Source organism: Drosophila persimilis, unplaced genomic scaffold, assembly GCF_003286085.1.
Source record: "Drosophila persimilis strain 14011-0111.01,24,50 unplaced genomic scaffold, DperRS2 tig00000191-arrow-pilon, whole genome shotgun sequence".
Classification (NCBI taxonomy): Eukaryota; Metazoa; Arthropoda; class Insecta; order Diptera; family Drosophilidae; genus Drosophila; species Drosophila persimilis.
In genome coordinates this window covers 3,457,481-3,477,313 of record NW_020825298.1, presented here as the reverse complement: position 1 = coordinate 3,477,313, position 19,833 = coordinate 3,457,481, and the positions used below count along the sequence as shown (strand labels likewise).

Genomic DNA, 19,833 nt, shown 5'->3' with positions numbered 1-19,833 from the left:
GGTTTCGGTTACACATTTTTCAGGCCTGGAGAATCTGCTTTGGGTCCACGGCTTCGTCCGCAAGCTGTCACGCGCCTGCACATACCCTTACTGGGGTGCAGAACAAGCAGCAGCATCTTGCTCTACATCGATGCGCGTTTGCTTCGGGGAAGTGCGCGTCTGTGACATCACTCGTGAGACATCGGACGACTGAGATTTGATTGTACATATGTGTGCACACGTATTCGCAGGCATTCTAGATCTGCGTGCCTGTATGTGTACGTTTTTCTTCGTCGTCAAATATTGTTGCATCATATGATCCATTTACCATAGAATATTACTTCATCGCTCATATGCATGTTCGTGGCCGCACTGTTGCCAATTTTCACCTGCCTGCAGTTACTATCGTTGTCTGGCATTTTCCTTCTATTTTTACATATTTTTTTGTGGGGAAAGGTAATCGCTTAGTTTATTCTTTTGTACCGCTGACGCTGCATTTCAGTTTACTCTTCACTTAGCTGCAGCTGTTTGCCATAGTCTATGCTGGTCCGGAGGTTCATTCTGTGCAGCTTTATCCTTCCTTTAAGGGTTTTTGTGACACATTTTTGACGATGATTGCATTTTTACTTTGCGGGCACTCACCGTTCCAAAAGGAACGATGCTCCTGCTGCCAGGTGGCATGTGGCAAGTGGTACACTGGTGCTGCTGGTGACGGCCGGGGCCCTATAAGCTATGCTCGGTAGGTACTCGTTCAATTAAAATGGGGGGGGGGACTCCCGTCGCTCTGCTGGGCCTCCGTTAGAGCCTGGCAGAGACAATACGCAAAGCCACTTAATAAATAGCTGGCTCTAACTTTCGGCTTAATTTTATTTAATTTGCAGCTGTCGTCAGCAGCCGTAAAAAAGGCTTTAGTTTTGCATTGTGGGGATTCACCAGACCGTATAGTAGCTGGGTTGGTTGGGCACGTGCACGGGTGGTGCTGCTCCGCTTCTTCGCTCCTTTGCTGCTTCGTTCTTTCTTTCTGCTATTTGCGCAAAAATTTTCAGCGGAAAAGTAGAAACTTTGTATTCTTGGCTTCTTGGCTTTATAGTGGATGACTGGAAAATGCTCGCGCGTGTCGGCAGGAGGCTCTGAGGAGAGGGGCAGAGTTTCCACTCCGTGGGAGGGCACCCACACAGTTTCAAGAAGAACGAGGGGGGACAGTACAGAACGGAACAGTTCTGCCGGAAATTGATTAAGTTGGCCGCTCTCGGGCTCTCGGGTCGTCTTTAATCAGCGGAATTGAAAACACCGCTGAAATACAAATCAGTTGACAGTAAGCAGAAGGCAGCGGGGGGCAATATAATTTACTACCAACCCCAACAGCCACTCCGTTCAATTTAGAGGCCAATCCAAAGTGCTTGCCTCTTGGAGCACTGACCAGGAGCTGGAACACAGAAGTTGTTGCAAGAATGTCTCAAGCTGTTGTCCCAGCCAGGGCTTCGTTCTCCTCTTACTACTCCCGCTCTGCCTTATTGGGATTTCCAATGACCTGCCACAAATCTAGGATTCGTAGATACATCAGTCGCTAGTCCAATTTTTTCTGAGATTATTTGAGGGCCACAGCCTCCTTTTCCTTTCCTTCCGGTGAAGGTGTGTCCAGGCGCAACATTTAAAAAGTTTTCATTCGCTTTGCAGCCTCCTGGCGGCTGTGGCGGTGGAGGTGGCTTGCCTAGTGCTTGTACTACTTACAAAGTTATTCCTTTTTGGTGGTTTTTATTCACTTTCAAGTTGATTTGGGTTTCACATTTCGTTGGGTATTTTCTTGACCAAAATCTGCAAGATTTACCATTGTCCTTACGCCTGTCCGCTCCCGTCAGCCCCGTGCCATCTGTCGGTCCGCTGTGCGCCCGAGTATGAAAACCTGCTTGCTGTTTGGCTTAGGGTCTCCTTCTTGGCTTCTGGATTTTCTTCTGCTTCGGTGGCTCTTCCCCTCTGGCACAGTTCATCACATAAGGTTTTTGGGGCTCCCTGTGTATATAGACTGCTGAGCTAATCATGACGCCGATGATGTGGCAGTCTGTATTTGCTTCATGTTCCCACTGGCTGTGCCACTGCCTCTTCTTTCTGACTTTTCCATATCCATTTCCATCTGTCGGGTTAAATGTGGGTTTTCTGCCACTGCCTCTGGGTATTCGCCGATATATTTTGGCCCGAAGTGAAGTGAAGTGTTTGCAAGCTTTTTGCCATTTGATTTGATGCGTGTTTGCCCTTTGGTGCGGCTGGAATGGGTTCTGGGCTTAGGTTCTGGATCAGGCTCGAGAGGGATTCGAGAGGGCCCTGGCAGGTGTTTGCCTGCACTTTAGAGCTCTTTAGGGTTCCATTATTGTGAATATCGAGCTCGAGCGGTGGCAAACAGAGCGGGACTGATACAAAAGCGCGTAAAACGAAGGTCCTGAGTGGAGGTGTGTCTACTCGAAGTGGGAGTGGGAGTCGGAGTGGGGTCGGAGTGGGAGTGGCAGGTGGCACAGTTGATTTAAGGCCTCGACAGGCTCAAGTTTCCTCAGATCCTTTTGTGTAATTGAGGCACAGGGGCAGGGGGACATGCTTGGTCCCGCTTAAAGGATAACAAATCGCTTTTATCCTGACTCCGTTTCCGTCCTACACAATGTGCACCATTCAACCCATCTACGACTGCAAATACACAATTCATAATTCGCTTTTTTTAGGGCCCACACAGCATGAAAGGGGATTTCCGCCGACTCTCACACACACACATACACTCTCTCGAACACACACACACACACACAATGTGAAAAGCAATTAGATAACTTGCCAGCTGGATTCGGCAATTGAAAGTGGGTTGGGAGTGGTCCGGGAGTGGGCGGGGAGTGGGTCGGAGTGGTTCGGGTGTGGGCGGGCGGGGGTCCGGGAGGGGGTCGGGAGTGGTGCTCCAGCTGTGTGTGGCAGGACAATTATCAAAAGTGGCAGCCTCGGGTAATTCCACAATTTGGCCGAGTTAGGAGGATCAGCTTATAATTATTCTCCTAAGTGGTCTGAATTCAATGAGAGAGATTTTGGAATAACGCTTATAAGTATTTTAGTAATTTCAGTCGAAATTCTAATGGAAATTATTTGATTTCGGATGGTTTTTCCCTAATCAACAGTTGCCTAAACTTCAGGGTGGCCAAGAAATGAGCGGAAATTAATCGAATTAATACATATATTATTATTTCAGAGTGAACTCTCGTTTCAAGTATATAGATATACTCGTATATAAAGCAAATATAACTATAACTTTAAAATATATACTATATATTCATTAATTTGTGTTAGTGGATTATTATTGATTAGCATCGATTGCCAAGTACATAGCCATGTCAACTTACGTATTATGTAAAACGAGTTGGTAAAGGTCCGCACCACCGCATGCTCTCTCGCTGTCTCTTCCCCCATCATGACAAATGAAATAAAAATTGATGGAGGTGCGCGGTCTGCTTTGTCCATGTCTCCTGCCCCGTTCCTAACCATTATATCTGGACCTTTTCTGAACAGAGAGTGCACAATTAAAGCGAGAGAGCATGCGGTGGTGCGGACCTTTACCAACTCGTTTTATATAATACGACAGTATGCAACAAGTAGATTTTCTTTGATATTGTAATAAATACAATCGGTATTTGTGTTCTTAAAGTATTCCATAAGTTTCTTACTCTTACTCTTACTTCATAATACATACAAACAATTTGTATTCTGCATGTGCATTTGAACGTATATTATTCCCTTTTTCATACAACGGAATTTGATGATTTTTTTCTATAAATCCCCATCAGTATATTATAATTGCAATGCATTTCCCATTTCGCATGAAAAAACAGTCGAAAGAGATTGATTTACATTTTATAATTGAGTTTATTTAACCCTCTGTGAATCGATTTCAATGGAATTACATTTGAGGCTCAAAAGAGAACAATTCCTTGAAATCTCTTTACACCGAAATGCAAATCAAATTTATTTTCTTAATTACCAAGAGCCTCTTGCGATTGTTATGCAGAAACCAGATACTGGTCTATAAACTCTTATTTGAAAGAATTATTTTCTTAGAGCAAACTTGTAGAAAATTGATTTTCCTTTTGGCCATTTACACCATTTCCCAGTGATTTTGCCCACCAATTATAAGCATCCCAGGAAATGTGAGTACTCAAGGAATTTTGCAAGGTACAGACTGCAGTGGACCCTGGACCCTGGACCCCTTTGTGGAGCTGCTGCAAAGCTGCTTACGTGCTTACTTCCAGCGAACCCTTTGAGTTTGCAACAAATTGCCCCCGCTGCATGCTCGGGTATTCACTCTGCTCCGCCCATAAGCATTTCCGTTTGCTGGCATTTATGTGCCATATTTTTTATTCTGTTGGCCCTTAATAAATGCAGCTGTCGTGTATGAGGATGTAGGAGGCAGGAGCCAGGAGCCCGGACCCAAGGATAATGAAGCAGAGGGTTTTTCCAGCGAAGGCCACGACTGATAATGTTGTTAATGCGGACTCCTGATTGTGCATCCCAGTGGGCGTGTGCGGGTGCGAGGGACTGGAGGGTGGAAGTGGAATCAATTTTCGAATTCTTTGAAAAACAAATTGCGCAGTTTCGCCGCCAGGAAAATCCCATGAAAATTACAGGTCGGAGGTGTACTGGATACCCGATACTGTTGCGCTGCACTTTGGCTTTATGCTCCCTCCCACCAACGGCTTTTGTGCGTGTAGATAAATTTGTGTTCTATCTGTATCTACTCCCTGCCTACTCCCCACAATTTTCTATCTGTATCTATCGGTCGCGGCTATCTATCTATCTATCTGGAAATTGATAATTCATTTTCAGCTTGTCACAAATAATATTCTCTCTTCACTAACTGGACTGGCCTTTCTGCGCTATATTGTTGTTTTCGACAGTGCTGCAAATCAAATTAGTATTCATTTGGCTGCGCAATTTCATAATAATTTGTTAAAATCGTGCAACACATGCCAATTGTCATCGAGTCGAGAGAATTAATGAACTATGGAGGACGGCACAAGACGGGACCGGACGGCCAGATGAGATTCATTTACATTTTATAATTGAGTTTGTGGAACCGAATCGAATCGAGTTGGCAGCTTCGCTTCTGCCTGAGTGCATCGTAAGTACAGTTGCCTACTTTGCGGCGCAGCTGTCAACGCTGATCACCGTTACATCGCTGCAACCCTGCCTGTCGGATTTGTGTTTAAAAAACACTTAATTGAAAAAGTATGTGCACACTTTCAGGGCCACTCTTGGCCCTGCTCTTATGCCCCAAAAATTATACAGTCACAAAGTTGCAGATGCAGAAGTTTTGCATTTAATATTTCCCCCTTTACTTTTCTTGTTACTTTTCCTTTTTCCATTTCCACTCACCATATGAAAAGCCGAGGGCTGGCATCGATGCTGGCTGCCATATGTTAGGCTTACACGGTCGAAGGGCTGCTTATCAGGACTAGAGCAGGAACAGGACGGGCACAGGCACACTAGAGAGTCGTCGGGGCAGACTCTCTGGTCCGCTGGCAATGAAGTAGCTGGCGCAGAACACTAGCTGGGATTTTCAGGCACTTTTCTTATTTAACCGCTCAACACTCGGCCCAGCGTTCACTCCGCTGCGCTCCCCAGGTTGAACTGAACCGAAAGTCGAGTCGCATCCGAGCATCAGGTAGCAACGGACAGAGCAGAGCACGCAGCAGCAGCGGCAGCGGTCCCGAGGCTCCGAAGCCCACGCACGAGCTTCGGCGAACCGACGACGAGTCGAAGACTTTTCCAGCTTTCCAGCTTGGAAAGTGCGCCTGGCCTGGGGAAGTGGTAAAAGCTCAAAGCTTTCACTGTTGCTTCGCCAGCAGCTGCTGTTGCCTAGCGCTCCTGTTGCGTTGGCAGCGACAGCGGCGGCGACGCGACGCCCACGAAAAAGCTTTCGACCTGAAGCTTTCTGTGGAGGCGGTGCTTGTGCGAGTAGAGTGGAGCATTTGCGAAACTTCTCCGTCTCTGTCTTGCTTGGGCTTTTCCCCTCCTTAGCCCTCCCTGGCTTGGGGTCCAAAAATAGCAACAGCGCAAACTTTCTCCCAATCCCACCATCCTCCTAGGCACATTGTATTTGCCTAAATTTCCTTTCATTTTCCGTTTTACGGCACGGCTACTTGCTGTCTTCTTTAGAAAGTGCCAAGTCAGTTGTTGAGCTAAGCTTAAACGACCAACCACAATGGGTCCTGCCACCCACCCGCCCTCTTCCCAGCTTTCTATACTCCCTGCTGCTTGCCTGCCCCCTACTTTCTCCCACTTCACTGATTTCTTCATTTTTCCGAAAATTTATAACTTGATATACCCCCGCACTCGCTTGGTGTGCCTTCCCTGGGCTATTTATAGCATTTTCTGGGTGTACCCAGTGCTTTTCTCCCTGTTTTTGTTCACTTGTCTCCTCGCCCGCCTTTCTCCTCCTGTTGTGGGCCTGACGCCTGACGCAGCTCCTTTTATGAATGAACTTGGCTCACATAAGCATTTGTTATGCCCCCGTCTTGGGTTGGGGGATGTTGCACCCTGCTGCTGCTGCTGCCGCCTGGCACACCCCTTCAGGCTGGCAGAAGGGTCTGCATGGAATGGGGGCAACCCTAATAAACGCGTTTTCAATGTCACCAAAACGCTTGCAATCTCATTAAGTAAATGGATTGTCGTCGTCGTCGGTCGTCGTTCGTCGTAGTCGAGGTTTTTGTAATACAGACATTTGTCCATATGACGGCATTACAGGACCAGGACCCTACTCTGATGTCATTATGTGTGTGTGTTTGCTCCGAGGCGTGTGTGTCCTCATGGGCGTGTGTTGTGGGTGGGGGGTATTTGTTGAGCTAGGTCCTACGTGCCTGATATCGCACGGGGATTCCTCCAGCCAATGGGAATTATGATTAATATTTGTGTAGTTTCAAATTAATTGCATTCAGTAGCTGTCCGTACCCTGATCCTAGTCCAACACCCCACCTTAACACCCATCCACAGCAGTCGAATGGGGTTGAATTGACTTTCCGGGAAAACAGGGCTTAAGCTGGTAATTAATTCGTGTTTCAGGTGGATTTGCAGTCGGGAATCTGCGCTCCGTGAAAGGACAGAGCTCTTATTTGCAATTAAAAGTTATATAAATGAATGCCAAATGATGATTGCACTATCCATGTATATCCATGATTATGATTATCATAATTATTAACATAAAGAGCAAGAGAGACAGAAAAGTCTTGACAAGAGCCTTCATTGATGGAATATTCTTGTGAATTTATAGGAATTTTTACGTTCTCGGAATAGCCGTTCCTTTTTTCTGTGTTGCAAAGAAACATTTTTGTCGAGAAATTAACATAGTTATTTCCTTCCTTAGGAATTTCCTTGCTCCCGAAATCAAGACAGTAGCAGACAGGGAAAGGGACAGGAAAAATATCGAAGCAAAGATTGATATAGAACCCTCGTCCTATACAATGAAAAAAGGTTGGCAATTAGTTATATGTATATACAGGCAAACTCATATTAGTCCCTTACAAATTTAAGAGGAAAACCTTAAAAAACTTAAACCTTAAATTTCTGATGGGCAGAATATTTGATGCAATTTTCAGCTAAAGTTAAACGAGAATCCGTTGAGCCTCCATAAACCATCTTAAACATTTTCTTCTTAAAGTTTAGGTGGATGAAATCCACTTAAGTTTTAGCCTACTTTCGCCTCCATTTCCCAGACAAGACCGGATTCATTGGCTGTTTGTATGCCCCCCAAAAACGGAAACTTGTTTGGGTATTTGGCTATCGACCGGACAGTATAGAAATATTTGTGCATTCGCTAGACTTTGTTTTTACAGGCCATCAAAACATAATGTTATATTCATGCATTCATAGCTGCCCCACTGTTTGAGTGTTTCAGCGTGTGTGTGAGTGTTTGTGTGTATCTGTGTTTGCTTAATATTACACCAAAGTGGCGTCGTAAGTTCTGCTTTTAGGATGGGATCCGGAGCGCGCTTTTATACGAGTATTGGTCCGCTTATGAATTTCAGTTTTATATGGCGACTTGTTTATGTTTACGCGAAAATATTTTCGTTTCATTTTTAGTAGCTGTCCATCAGACCAGAACCGCCTCCTGCGGCTCCGCCCATTGTCCACGCCTGCACGCCCATCATCCAGCACCATCCGCCTCTGTGCTGACACCGCTTCCGGTTGTTTACGCAGCTCTTAATCAAACAGCGGGCTTTTGTGTGACATTTATAGCCAGAGAAGTGGTCCTGCTCTGGCCCGGATCGGGCCAGGCTATATTTAACGCACTTGTGGCTGCTGTGCCTACTGCCGCGGCTGCTGCTGCTCCCGGACTGCTGTCTGCTGCATACGGCCCATCACAGCAATGTCAATAGCATTCAATCAAACGCAATGGAGCTGACACAAAGCCCACGCCCAGCAGGCCTCCGATTGATGAATGAATGCTGCTCCAGGCATGCCATGGCTGCCGCACAGCACCGTCCCGTTCCGTCCCGCCATCATCGTCATCGCCAACGTCAATGGCAACGATATTCAGACTCAAATTATGTCCAAGTTACATGTCCTGCCACCTGCAGACAACAACTGACGTGTCCGCCCTGGTACGCCATCAGTGTCCTGCCACAAACAAAGTCGTAAAGGGATGCCGCGGTGCTCAGAGCAGGGAAAACAATCTGGTTCCGGCTTTCGTCGATTCATATATTGTGTATCCTTCTTATCATATTTTTACAACGCTGTGAAGATAACTTATCAATACCACACACACATATATCATACAAAACTTTTATGTAAACAAATTCGTTATCAGCCAAAAATATTTATAGGACATGATACGAGTATTTGTGGAGGCGAGCCATTGCCAACCATGGAAACATGCACCATTTTTGAGTTTAATAAGTACACAGATACAATTCTGTGGGAACTGGGACGGCCATATACCCATAATCTTCAATGGCTTTATGGCAGAAAAGGAAGAGCAAATTTCTGCTTCGTCTTTCTGTAGAGGACTTCATCAAGATATACTTATACATATCCATTTATACATATCCACTAAAACAGATAGAAATTACAAAGATAAAGAACCCCTACTCGTATTTGAAATTATAGAACATTTAATTTGGATTTCAACCACTTTTTAGAACCGAACAGTCTCGGGAGAGAATCATAAAGAAACAATTTCTAGGAAAAACAACTTCCACAACAAAAGGTTTCTTTCAACATTCTTTATGAATGTTTTCATGGAAATCAATTTCTGTGCTGTCATTATTCTTATTCTGAGGAAATCAATATCATTTGATTCATTAAAAAATTGTATCATGTGTCATTAAAATTACGAGTTTTCCAACCAAATGTCTTGGAAACTTAAATTTGAAATGGAATAGATAAATATCCAGCAACTGGGAGTAGTACTTATCATTAATTGTATTAATAATTTAATATCATATTATTCCAAACCAAAATCCTCTTAATATAGTTGAATTCGGTTTTGTTTTGTCTACGTTAAAACATCTTACAACTTTAAAAAAACATTGATGTATCTTGTCATTGCAGATTAAGTTCTTTGCAGCCATTCAATTCGCTCTAGCAGCGATCTAATAACAAAAAAAAGCAGACATTTAGCCACAAGACATTATAGACACGTGACGTACATTATTATTATTATTAATGGATTAATTTTAACTTTTAACTTTACTTTAAATTGTATTGTTATTGGAAGGATGTTTTGGAAGGATCTCTTATAGTTTTAGTTGTTACATCCCCGATATATCTAGTACAAGCTCTCGGTGTTCGCGTTGCGTGGCCTCTTAAGCTTCTCCAAGTTCTTGATGACTAAATCGTGAAGCGAGGAGTAGTGGTTGCGAACCTCGGACACCACGAGCCACAGATTGAGGTACTCCTGCTCGTCCAGCTCGGTGACGGCTTGTCGGTAGTCCTCGATGTACGGATGTTTGGCCAGACTCGACACGATCTTGGCACGCGAGCGGAAGTAGGCCGAGATCTGGATGAACCAGGTGGCCGCATCCGATTCGACGGCTCGAATTTCGGTGAGAGTGTCCTCCTGGACGGAGACGCCAAAGTTGTTGCCGTCCTCGATTTTCGGTATCATGAACGATATCCACATTTTCAAGACATTGGCATGCTCTATCAGAGCGCGGATCTTGGGCTTGACCACGTCGATTATCTCGCAGATCGACTGGTTGCAAGACACGGAGCCGCTTGGCAGCGCCAGTACTGGGCATCCCACCACAATATCGTTGCGAGCACGCTTCTTCTCCGGTTGGTCATCGCCATGGCCATCGTTATCGCTATCACTGCTATCGCTATGATTATGTACAAGATCTGGCGGCAGGACCGGTATGTTAACATCCTGATGTATCTCTTCGACATTGCGCTCCTTGAACATGGGGGTTGTGAGCAGCTCGTTCAGCTGCACGATTATCTCCGGGAAGCGCCTGGTCACCAGTAGCTCTGTCATCTGGATCAGAGTATCTTTGTACTCCTGGACCTTGGAGACGGTATGCTTGGACTGTATGCTTGTGGTGGCTGTCTCGTTCGACATTTTTCTCTTGAAAATTTGCCCAATATCGGAATGAAAACAGTTGGGGCTTTAAAACGCGGTTGCTGCTGCAATTTGAGCATGGTCAGTGCTAACTGCTACTGCTGCTGTGCCGCAAAAACTTACCGAGAATCTGTCTGGTGATGATACTCGGCAGAGTGCTTAAGACTTAATGCAGATTCCTTAAATTAAAGTCCCAATAAGTTACGACTTATAATTAATCAGATAAGCGATAAGTTAATATATAATGTAAGCTTTTGTAATCTGTAGCGTAGAATGCAGAAAAACCCATAAACCCACACCCAGAAAGATACTCCAGGCAGAACTTATTTAATCCCTTGTTTAGAACCTAATTGAATGTCTAGAATTACACGGTTCAAGAACTTTCGTAATCGAGAAACACGCGCCGTTAATTGCTTTCCTTTGCAGGACAGAACGAGGGTAGAGTCAGGAGTCAGGAGACAGGAGGAGAGTCGGCACCTGTTGCCATATATTGTACGCATACCAAAGGTCAAAACACTTAGCCAGCTCGCCCAAAGGGCGCTCTTTTATACGATATATACACTATATGTGGCAGATATGCATGCAATTTGCAGTAACTTACCTCAGTTTGACATTTATGGCGTGGCTCATGTAGTTGTTTATTTCATTTTCAGCGCAAACGAACGAAGACATGCAAATTCTTGATGGATGTTTAAGGGTTTTCTCGATTTCTGGGGGCCTGGGGGACTCTCCTATATTGTCTCTCTCGTATTTTTTTTGGTGGTTGTTTGGGCTTATGAATGGACACGTACTGGAAAGAGTCGTAACACGAGACAAAAATAAATAACTTGTGATCAATTTGTGCTCGAGAAAGATTCTTATAGCCAGGCCGGAAACTTCTGTTTGACGCACAAATAACGTCAGCAACTGACGACAGCAGAAAGCCGAAAGAAAACTACGTTAGGAGAGAGCATGAATTAGAGTGTGTGTGGCTCTGGAGAGAGAGAGAGAGTGTAAAAGAGAGCCAGTCGAAGAGCTTGCGAGAGCGCCGGTAACATTTGATTGTGTGGGTGTTCTGGTCCCTGTGTCTCTGGGTGTGTGTGTGTGTGTGTGTGGGCGGTCTACAGTGCAGGTGTTCGCAGGCGCACGGATGACGTACGATTTGTAGGCACTGTTTGTGTGTGTGTGTGTGTGTGTGGTGGCGTCTAATTGCCGCCTCGCTGTTGATATGGCCAACATGTTTGAATTTTATTTTTTTATGCTTTATAACAAAAGAAATTTATTCCACGCCTACGTCTGAACAAGGGTAGTGATAGGGTCCTGGCAAGGGAGAAGCCAGGGGGCCAGGCTAACGACGCAATAAGCCAACACACACACACACACACGCACACATGGAACACACACCAAAAGTTGACCGTTTCGGTTAAAATAGGAATAGAAAGAGAGGGAAAGTCGGAGAGGGGGTCTCCAGCTGCATGCTGCTGTGCCCGTCACATCTTAAAGGAGCTCAAGAACGACGCCCACAACAAAAGCAACGAAAACAACGAACATCGCATCGCACGGTGGCTGGTGTCCCCAGCATATGGTGTTTTTCTGTAGCATGCTTCTGGGCTGTCACTTTAAATAGCATCCTGTCTGTGGCACTGCTTTTGTCCGCACACACACACACACACACACACACAAGCCAACACGGATATACATATATGTAAGAGTCTTTTTAATGAAGTTCAGTGTCAAATTTTCGTTTTTTTCACCAAATAATAAAGAAAAACACACACACAGCGCACACTTTTCGCTGGAGGGAATGGAATTTGTCACGGAATCAAAAAGCTTTCTTTCGAATGTCGCCATATTTGTTCGGTTTGCTTTTTGGCTTTTCCATTAAATATTATTAACTGTTTTTGGTATATAACACCATTTTGTGTTGGGGCGGTAGGGGGCGGTCTTTACATTTTAATTTTTTTGATTTTCTTGCACACACTGCTCCGCCGCTCTGCTCCACTGCCACTGTTGGATTCGATTCTGTTTCGTTGCTGCTGCTGCTGCTGCCACTGCTGTTATATCTTTGCTCCCACTGTCTTGCTTGTCGCTCGCGTTTGACCGTCAGCCGAAGGACTGCCTGTCCTACTGAAAAAGCCGTTCGTTTGGAGGCAGCTTTGGCTGTTGGGGTCTCGGTCGCCTGTGTCGCTGTCTCTGTCGGTGTCGGTGTCTCGGTCGCGGTCTTCGGAGTTTCAGTTACAAGCACACACACACACACGCGCACTCGCCCATATGTGAGAGTCAATTCATACAACAAAAAGCATTCAAATTCCTACGCATTTCGCTTAGGGCCTCCCATCCCTGCCTCCCTCCCTCGCTTTCGTAACTGTTAGTGTGTGTGTGTGAGTGCTGTAGGTTAGGGCAAGCACACCACACGCATTACTTATTAAAGCAAAAGCTTTGAAAGCTTTACCCATGTGGGCGCGTGTGTGTGAAGTTTAAATGTCATTTGTCATACAGTCGTGTCCGAAAAAGTGAGGACACCTTCTTAAGCCCACACAACGCATAGGAAATATAAAACTTTTCTCTTGGAAATATCCCATCAAGCCTCCAGCTCAATCAATTTTAATGCTCCCAACTGGCTGTGGCCACCAATGTACTCTGAAAACTGTACCGCAGTCAGTTCCAAAAGCTTCTCCAGAGCAACAACAATGTCTCCCTTTGACGTAGGTTGGCTTGACAGCTGTTTGGTTGTTGGCCCAAAACTTGATTGCTATTGATTTTGCTCGAAGTCCCGAATCCCTGCCTGGACGACGCAACAGTTTGAAAGTCGCAGCTTTCACTTTCGTGCCCAGAACCGAACGGAATCCCTGCTCCGCCACACAGTCCAGCGTTTTAGTGCCACACACTGCGCCTGTCCCTTGCATTTGTGTTAGTGTGTCAGCGAGGCGCCTGCGCTGGTCTTCCTTTTGTGTGTGGGCTGGGGATTTCGGACAGAAAAGCTCCTCCACCAGCACCAGCAACAGCAGCAGCAGCAGCAACAACAGCCTGTTGCCGACGTAGGCGGCAAACGGAGGCGTATAACCTCTATCCCCACACGCCCAACCCCCCAGGTACCCTTTTTTCTGGTGGCGCCAATGCAGTGTCAGTCCGTCCCCTAAAACCCGTTGCACAACAACACCACCCCCAGGCCTAGACAATGACCGTGCCACATGCCGAGGCGTAGCAGTTGGGTGGGTGGGCATTACTCTCGGCTCCGCCACTCCTCATGGCATATTAATTTGATCACTCGACATAAAAAGCGACCTGCATGCTAATGCCGTTTTAATGAGTTCCGTTCTGCTTCCGCCCGGATGGTGAGGGATTACGCCCCGGACTACGAGGCTAAGCGCTCAGTCACTATAAAAGTTGAGCTTTGCACTTTGACTTCTCCGGTGGGGTTGGTAGCGTTGCAACAGGTTGTCCATTGGCATTGGCATAGGGCCTGCCTGCCTGCCTGGCCTTTGAGACTGCAGCCATTGTGGAAGCCATTTTCTAAGGCAACTATTCACAAGGAATGTTGGCCTGGAAAATATGCAGGAAATCAAGTTATTGAGTTGATTGAATAACTTAGAAATCACAAATAAAACGCTATCAAAGAATAGAACACTGTGGACTGCAAGCAAGTCCCAATCAGAAATAGTTTCGTAAGTCGAGTGGTCTGGAAACAGCTGACAGAATCGAAATCGACGCAAAATCAAATCTGTTAAAATCGCTAGGTTAAAATCGCCTCTTCTATTTATAAGATTGCCTCGAGTTTTTCGAATATGTTTGAAATGTTGTCTTATGATTGTTTATGTGGATTCAACTTGGTTCGCTGTGTTGGATTGGCCACTGGCTATTGGCTATGTCATATGCCATACCATGAGATAGATGCATCTTTGGGCATTAAATGGACCAAGATACATTCAATACAGATACAGCATAATTTTACATTTGGCCACACAACAATCGTTTAAGATAAGTGCAAAAATTGCTTTAAAGATTGGTTTCAGCGGATGCATGTTGGAGAATATTTTGAAAACCAATCAAATCATTAGGCTACAGACTTATAGGGCAGACTACGTATAAGACTTTTTGTTATAATAACGAAGTTATGAGTGAAATGTACTTAATCACCTGCCGCATTCCTAAATGGAGGTACTGCAGCGCTACTTTACACCTATTTATCCTATTACAAGAATATTTTAATTGTAAGTTTAAAGATCTTTCAAAAGTTTGAATACAGGTTTAATCTCAGAGGCCCCTTCCCATAATTCTGTGATTTTTGAAACTCTTTAGGTCCTATTTTAAATGTACCCCCACAACTCCACATCAAACAATCTTGATTTTGTATTTTTTACATTTTATGTAAATCTTTATTTCATTCATTGAATTTGTGTAAATTTTGTTTGGTATTCTTTAGTTGGTTTTTCATAGTAGTTTGCCGGCTTTTTCAATCAATTTGTTAGCAAATATCTAACTATATATAGAATAAGGTTTACTGGCAAAGATGCAGTCAAAATTTCCATTCGCATTCAATTTCGATCGGTTTTGATCAGTTTTGATCAGTTTTGATCAGTTTTGATCGATTTTGATCGGTTTTTCCTTTAGGCTAGTAGTTTAGAATATGTACTCGTATCTCTGTGTATTCCAACAGTTTTTTCAAGTCAATTTCATAAGATAAACAATTGTTTTGGGGTATATTCCATAGATATATCATAGTATTTCGGTATGGGTATGGATTGAAATGTGAACTGAAAGTGATTGAAGGGGATTGATTGATTGATTGATGTGTCAAAACCAAAAGTCGATGAATTTTTCATAATTTTTGTGTACTCTTTATTTTGTATTTTAACTATAAATTGTTTTTGTTCTCTTACGTTTATCGCTCGCTTTAAATACAATTTCTAGATGATCTCGAGCTTAGCAATGAGTTAGCCTTTTTCTTGTGTATGTGTGTGTTTGTGTGGGTATAGGGGGTGATGCAATGTGGCATGGGGGGTGGACAGGACCAAATCAAAAGGAGTTATCATAATAGCCTACTTAAAATTTGGTTTAAACGCTAATTTACACAAGATACAACTAAATTTGTAGAATTAGTCTTAAAAACAAAACAGACATTAGCACTGTACTTAAAATTTAAGGGTGTGGTGTGTGATGTGTGTTTGTGTTTTGTATTTGTCTATTGTTAATTCGTATCTCGCATAGCGATCGATTTGTGACGGATTTGAGTTTGGTTTTGGTTAAAGACTTCTCGGGCTGGATCGTCCATCCTCTGGATCCTCTCCTCCCTCCCATTCGGGTAAGGGTAGGGGTAAGGCAAGTTTAACAAGACGGCAACTAGTTAGTGTTTTGTTCTGGGGACTGCTGCTGCGAGTATGTGTTTATGTATTTATGTATTTATGTGGTGCTCTCCTATATGTACAACAATTTCAATTGAGTTTCTATGAGTATGCTTAGATTTTGGTTTCTTTTATTCAAGTCTAAGTCGAAGGCACTGATTCTCTACGTCAATCTTTCTGTGTGTGGTGCGTGTCTGTGTCTCTGTTTATGGGAGTTTCTCTTTCTTTCTTGGAGGTGTGTGTGTGTGTGGGGGGTTTAAGGCGAGGTGTAACGAGTTCACACCGTAGCATATTTGACTCTCTCTCTCTCTGTATATATTTCAGTGTGCATTCATGTATAAAAAATAATAATACATCATAATTACTAAAATGTAATTGAAATACGAATTGGTTTTTACATTTAATCATCGTTGCATCGTTGCTACATTTACATTTATTTATTTAGTTATTGATTTATTTTCTAGTACATATAAAATGTGCATGAGTGTATGTGTGTGTGTGTGTATGTATGAATGCTGCCTATAGTTTCGATTCTCTTTAATTTAATATTTTTATGTGTTTGTGGGTTCTCTTATGTTTTAACTATGAGTATGAGATGAGTTTGAAAGCAGATTTTTGCAAATGAGTTTTTTCTATATATTTATTCGCTTGCGCTTATGTTTGTGTGGTGTGTGGTGTGTGGTGTGTGTGTGTGTCTGTTGGTGTGTACAATGGTTGTGTTGGTGTGTGTGTGTGTGTGTGTGTATGGATGTGCTTCGTTTTGGTTCAATAATTTAATATAATTTAAATGTTGTGTTGTGTAGTCTGCGCTTTTCTCATTCATCATTCATCATTCATCGATCGTCGTCGTTTCGGGCGCTTAGTAGTAGTTCACTTAGGGATTACTAGATAAAGCATTCGATATAACATATAGACTTGCATATAGGTATAGGTAAGGGTATAGATAGATGGATAGTGTTATAGGGAGGACTACGACTAATAGCAGAACCAGGGCCCCTTGCAATTTATAATTTATACATCGAAAGTGGGCTGGGGCTGGGGCTGGGCATGCTGCTGGCTGCCACACACGACGGCTTAGGCCTAACATTCATTTAGCATAGCTTATAGCAAATCATAATACGTTATATATGCATATATATATATATATAGTATAAGGTATATATATATATTTATAGTAATAAACAAATTTCGACAAAATAATAAATGAAATAATAACATCAAGAAATCGGAAAGAATAAAGAGAGATTTGAGTTTTACAAAAACTAAGAATCCTACATATCATAATCGGTATACAGTATATATATGTATGTTTTTTAGCGTGTACATAATCATATTCAACATGTATATATCTGTATATATATATATATATATATAGTATATAGTATATATAGTGTAGCGTACGGTATTGTAATAATTATCATTAGAACATAAAGTTTAGCCGGGACTTCTCTTCTACACGGATTTCTCTAACAATTCGGGCCCTAAGTCGTTGTTCGTGGGTTGATGGATCGATGTCGATGATCGTTTCTTGAGGAGCGTCTAGGGCGTCTTTAGCAGGAGGATGTCTTTCTTGCGCGTACGCGTGGCACCGACATTCAGACGCTGATAGAAGTAGTTGCGTCCCATTCGACGCTGCAGCTTGTAGGATTTGCTCGCCAGGAACCTGGTTATGTCCAGCACATAGTCGTGCACATCCTCGTGATCCTCCAGCAGATGGATCGATATCACTTGGATTTTCACCTTGTCAAAGGGCAGCGTCTGCAAGATCTGTACAGCCCAAAAAAGAAAGAGGAGATGTTTAGTGAAAGTGTTACAATTATTTCGGGTTCACTTACCTCCAGCTCATGCCCCTGCACGCCCAGACTGAGCAAATCGTATTCGGTGCGCTCACATGCCAGCATGATTGTGTAGAGCGGAAAGCATTTGACACGCGAATTGAACCACGAGGTCTCCTCGTCGTGCAGACTGTTGATGCGCACATCCTCGTTGTGTATGGTAATCTGAACGCAAACGAAATAGTTGGCTTCAAATCTTCATTATCTTTCGAGTTTCGTGGGCTTACCTCTTTGGGATAGGTGTTGGGAGAGACACATGCCTGCACCACCTGCATGCGCGCCCGTTGCGCATTCTGGTTGCGCAACGTGAAGTACCAGCGAGGGTCCGGCTCCACCAGCACTCCCATCCAATTGAGATGCTCGTTCAGCCAGGGCGCTGTGATCAGATGGGCCAGCGGACCGCTCAGCGACTGGATCACAGCTCCGTCCATCTTTCCGCCCAACAGATCGGCCACATAGTGGGCCAACTGATCGGCTGTGCTGCCGCTGCTGTTGCCATAGGAACTGAGGGATCCTCCAGCTGCTGCTGCTGCTGCTGCTGCTGCTGCTGGTGGTACTCCAACGCCCAGTCCCGTGTTGGGCTGTGCCGCCGCCGCAGCTGCCTTGACCGATGGCTTGCCCATATATTTGCCCATTTCGAAATGGCGCAGGAATGCAATGAGTTTGGGATCGTCTTGCGCAACGCCATTCAGCTCGTAGTCGCGCGACATGCTAAGGCGGAACTGCTGATGGCGGATCTCTGTGTGGCGGAGGAGAAAAGATAGAAACGAGATATTGAAAGATTAGTTATGGGCCAGGCTTCATGTCGGAGGAGCTGATATTGTTTCTTCGTTGGTCGGTAATTGGATTTAATTAAAATCTGTTGCACCACTGGAGGAGGAGTAGGAGTGGGAGGAGGAGGTGGAGTAGGAGTGGGAGGCATGGCGTGCTGTGCACCAACTTGGCCACGCTTCGCTGCCAATTGGAGCGCATTGACCACCACATTTGCATTTCGGCAAATTGAGGGCACTTCAATCGGAGGAACATGCTCTTGCAACTACAAAGAGATGTAAAGCCAAGGGCTTGGGGGAAGTACTTGGCAGAAATATGGCCAAGTGTCATGATATTTTGAGATAGGAGAGAGTGAATTGTTCTAATAGAAGGAGTGCGTGGCTAGGAACAGCGTGGAATGGACCAAATATATGAAAGTGAACACAGGGAAATAAAGGATGCTGATTGAGAGAAATAGTAATATTCATGGTTAGGAGCAAAATAGAATGGAACGACTAAGAAAGAGGTTAGAAACGAAAACAGCTGTTGAGGAGAAGAAATTCAAGGAATTTGGTTGCACGCTTCGACGCGTCCAACGTTTGAAGGTTGATAAATGTGAGGTTAGGAACAGAGTGGAATGCAGTAATAAAACATTCAACGTTAGGCACGAATCAAAATGGAATTCAGGTGTAAGTCAAGCAGAAATGTTCACTTTAATAGTAGAACGTCTTAAAGTATAAGCAATCAGATCTAAAGCCCAGCGCCTTGCCAAATTGTTAGCTTAAATGCCAAGACACTTCTTGAAAGGTGAAAGTGTGAAGCGTGGGGCGTGACAGGTGGGAGGCCCCCATCGAAGGTCGAGAGGAAACATCCGACTTGGCAGCCACGACCTCACCTTGAAACGAAGCCAGCCTACCACCCCCCCCCACCCGCCGGCTTGGCCACTGCTGCTGTGCCGCCCCATAAAATATAATGGGCCCACGGCCTTTGATATTTAGCACATGACCGGGCCTGCCTCGTTTCTATCCTACCACTTGACGACTCATGACAGGGCCTGGGGGACTGGGCGACTGGGGGCCTGTGGCCCAACCTGTCCGTCCATAAACCATAGCAACAAAAAGTCAACGATTTGCCATAGTTTTGTTTCAGTTGCCACACACTCCACGTGCAGAAAAAAAAACTATGTTTCATTTGCTTTTCACACTTTCCTTGTGCCAATTTCCACTTTTTGTTTCGTTTTGCCTGCCCTCCGGCCGAAGAAACAGCGCAATCGTAAAAGCCGGCCAAAAGAAATTAAAATATATACGAAATGTACTTGCAGCAATTTGTGGCAGTCACCTGACGAGTGTGTTTTGGTCAGCCAAGGCGGCCA

General features: G+C 44.3%; 2 protein-coding genes and 1 pseudogene across 3 annotated transcripts in view; all 3 read right to left on the bottom strand.

Moving 5' to 3' along the window:
• LOC6595474 overlaps positions 1 to 11,218 on the bottom strand; it is a 42,376-nt gene extending 31,158 nt beyond the window's left edge. The window contains exon 1 of one of the 2 annotated variants that reach the window (XM_026988962.1): positions 11,157 to 11,218. Coding sequence is in view for 1 of the 2 variants with exons in the window: in XM_026988961.1 (XP_026844762.1) it covers positions 5,374 to 5,398 (25 nt within the window). In the remaining variant the exon portion in view is untranslated. Of the gene's footprint in view, positions 1 to 5,373; positions 5,596 to 11,156 lie in introns of those variants that run through there. The other variant, XM_026988961.1, reaches the window with a different exon arrangement.
• LOC6595477 lies at positions 9,711 to 11,203 on the bottom strand (annotated as a pseudogene).
• Positions 11,219 to 17,097: 5,879 nt separating the features above from the next.
• LOC6595478 (protein Star) overlaps positions 17,098 to 19,833 on the bottom strand; it is a 32,449-nt gene continuing 29,713 nt past the window's right edge. The window contains exons 3-5 of the mRNA XM_002020614.2: positions 17,939 to 18,450; positions 17,712 to 17,876; positions 17,098 to 17,643 (exon numbers count right to left, since the gene is read on the bottom strand). Coding sequence (XP_002020650.1) covers positions 17,416 to 17,643; positions 17,712 to 17,876; positions 17,939 to 18,450 — 905 coding nt within the window. The 3' untranslated portion in view covers positions 17,098 to 17,415. The remainder of the gene's footprint in view (positions 17,644 to 17,711; positions 17,877 to 17,938; positions 18,451 to 19,833) is intronic.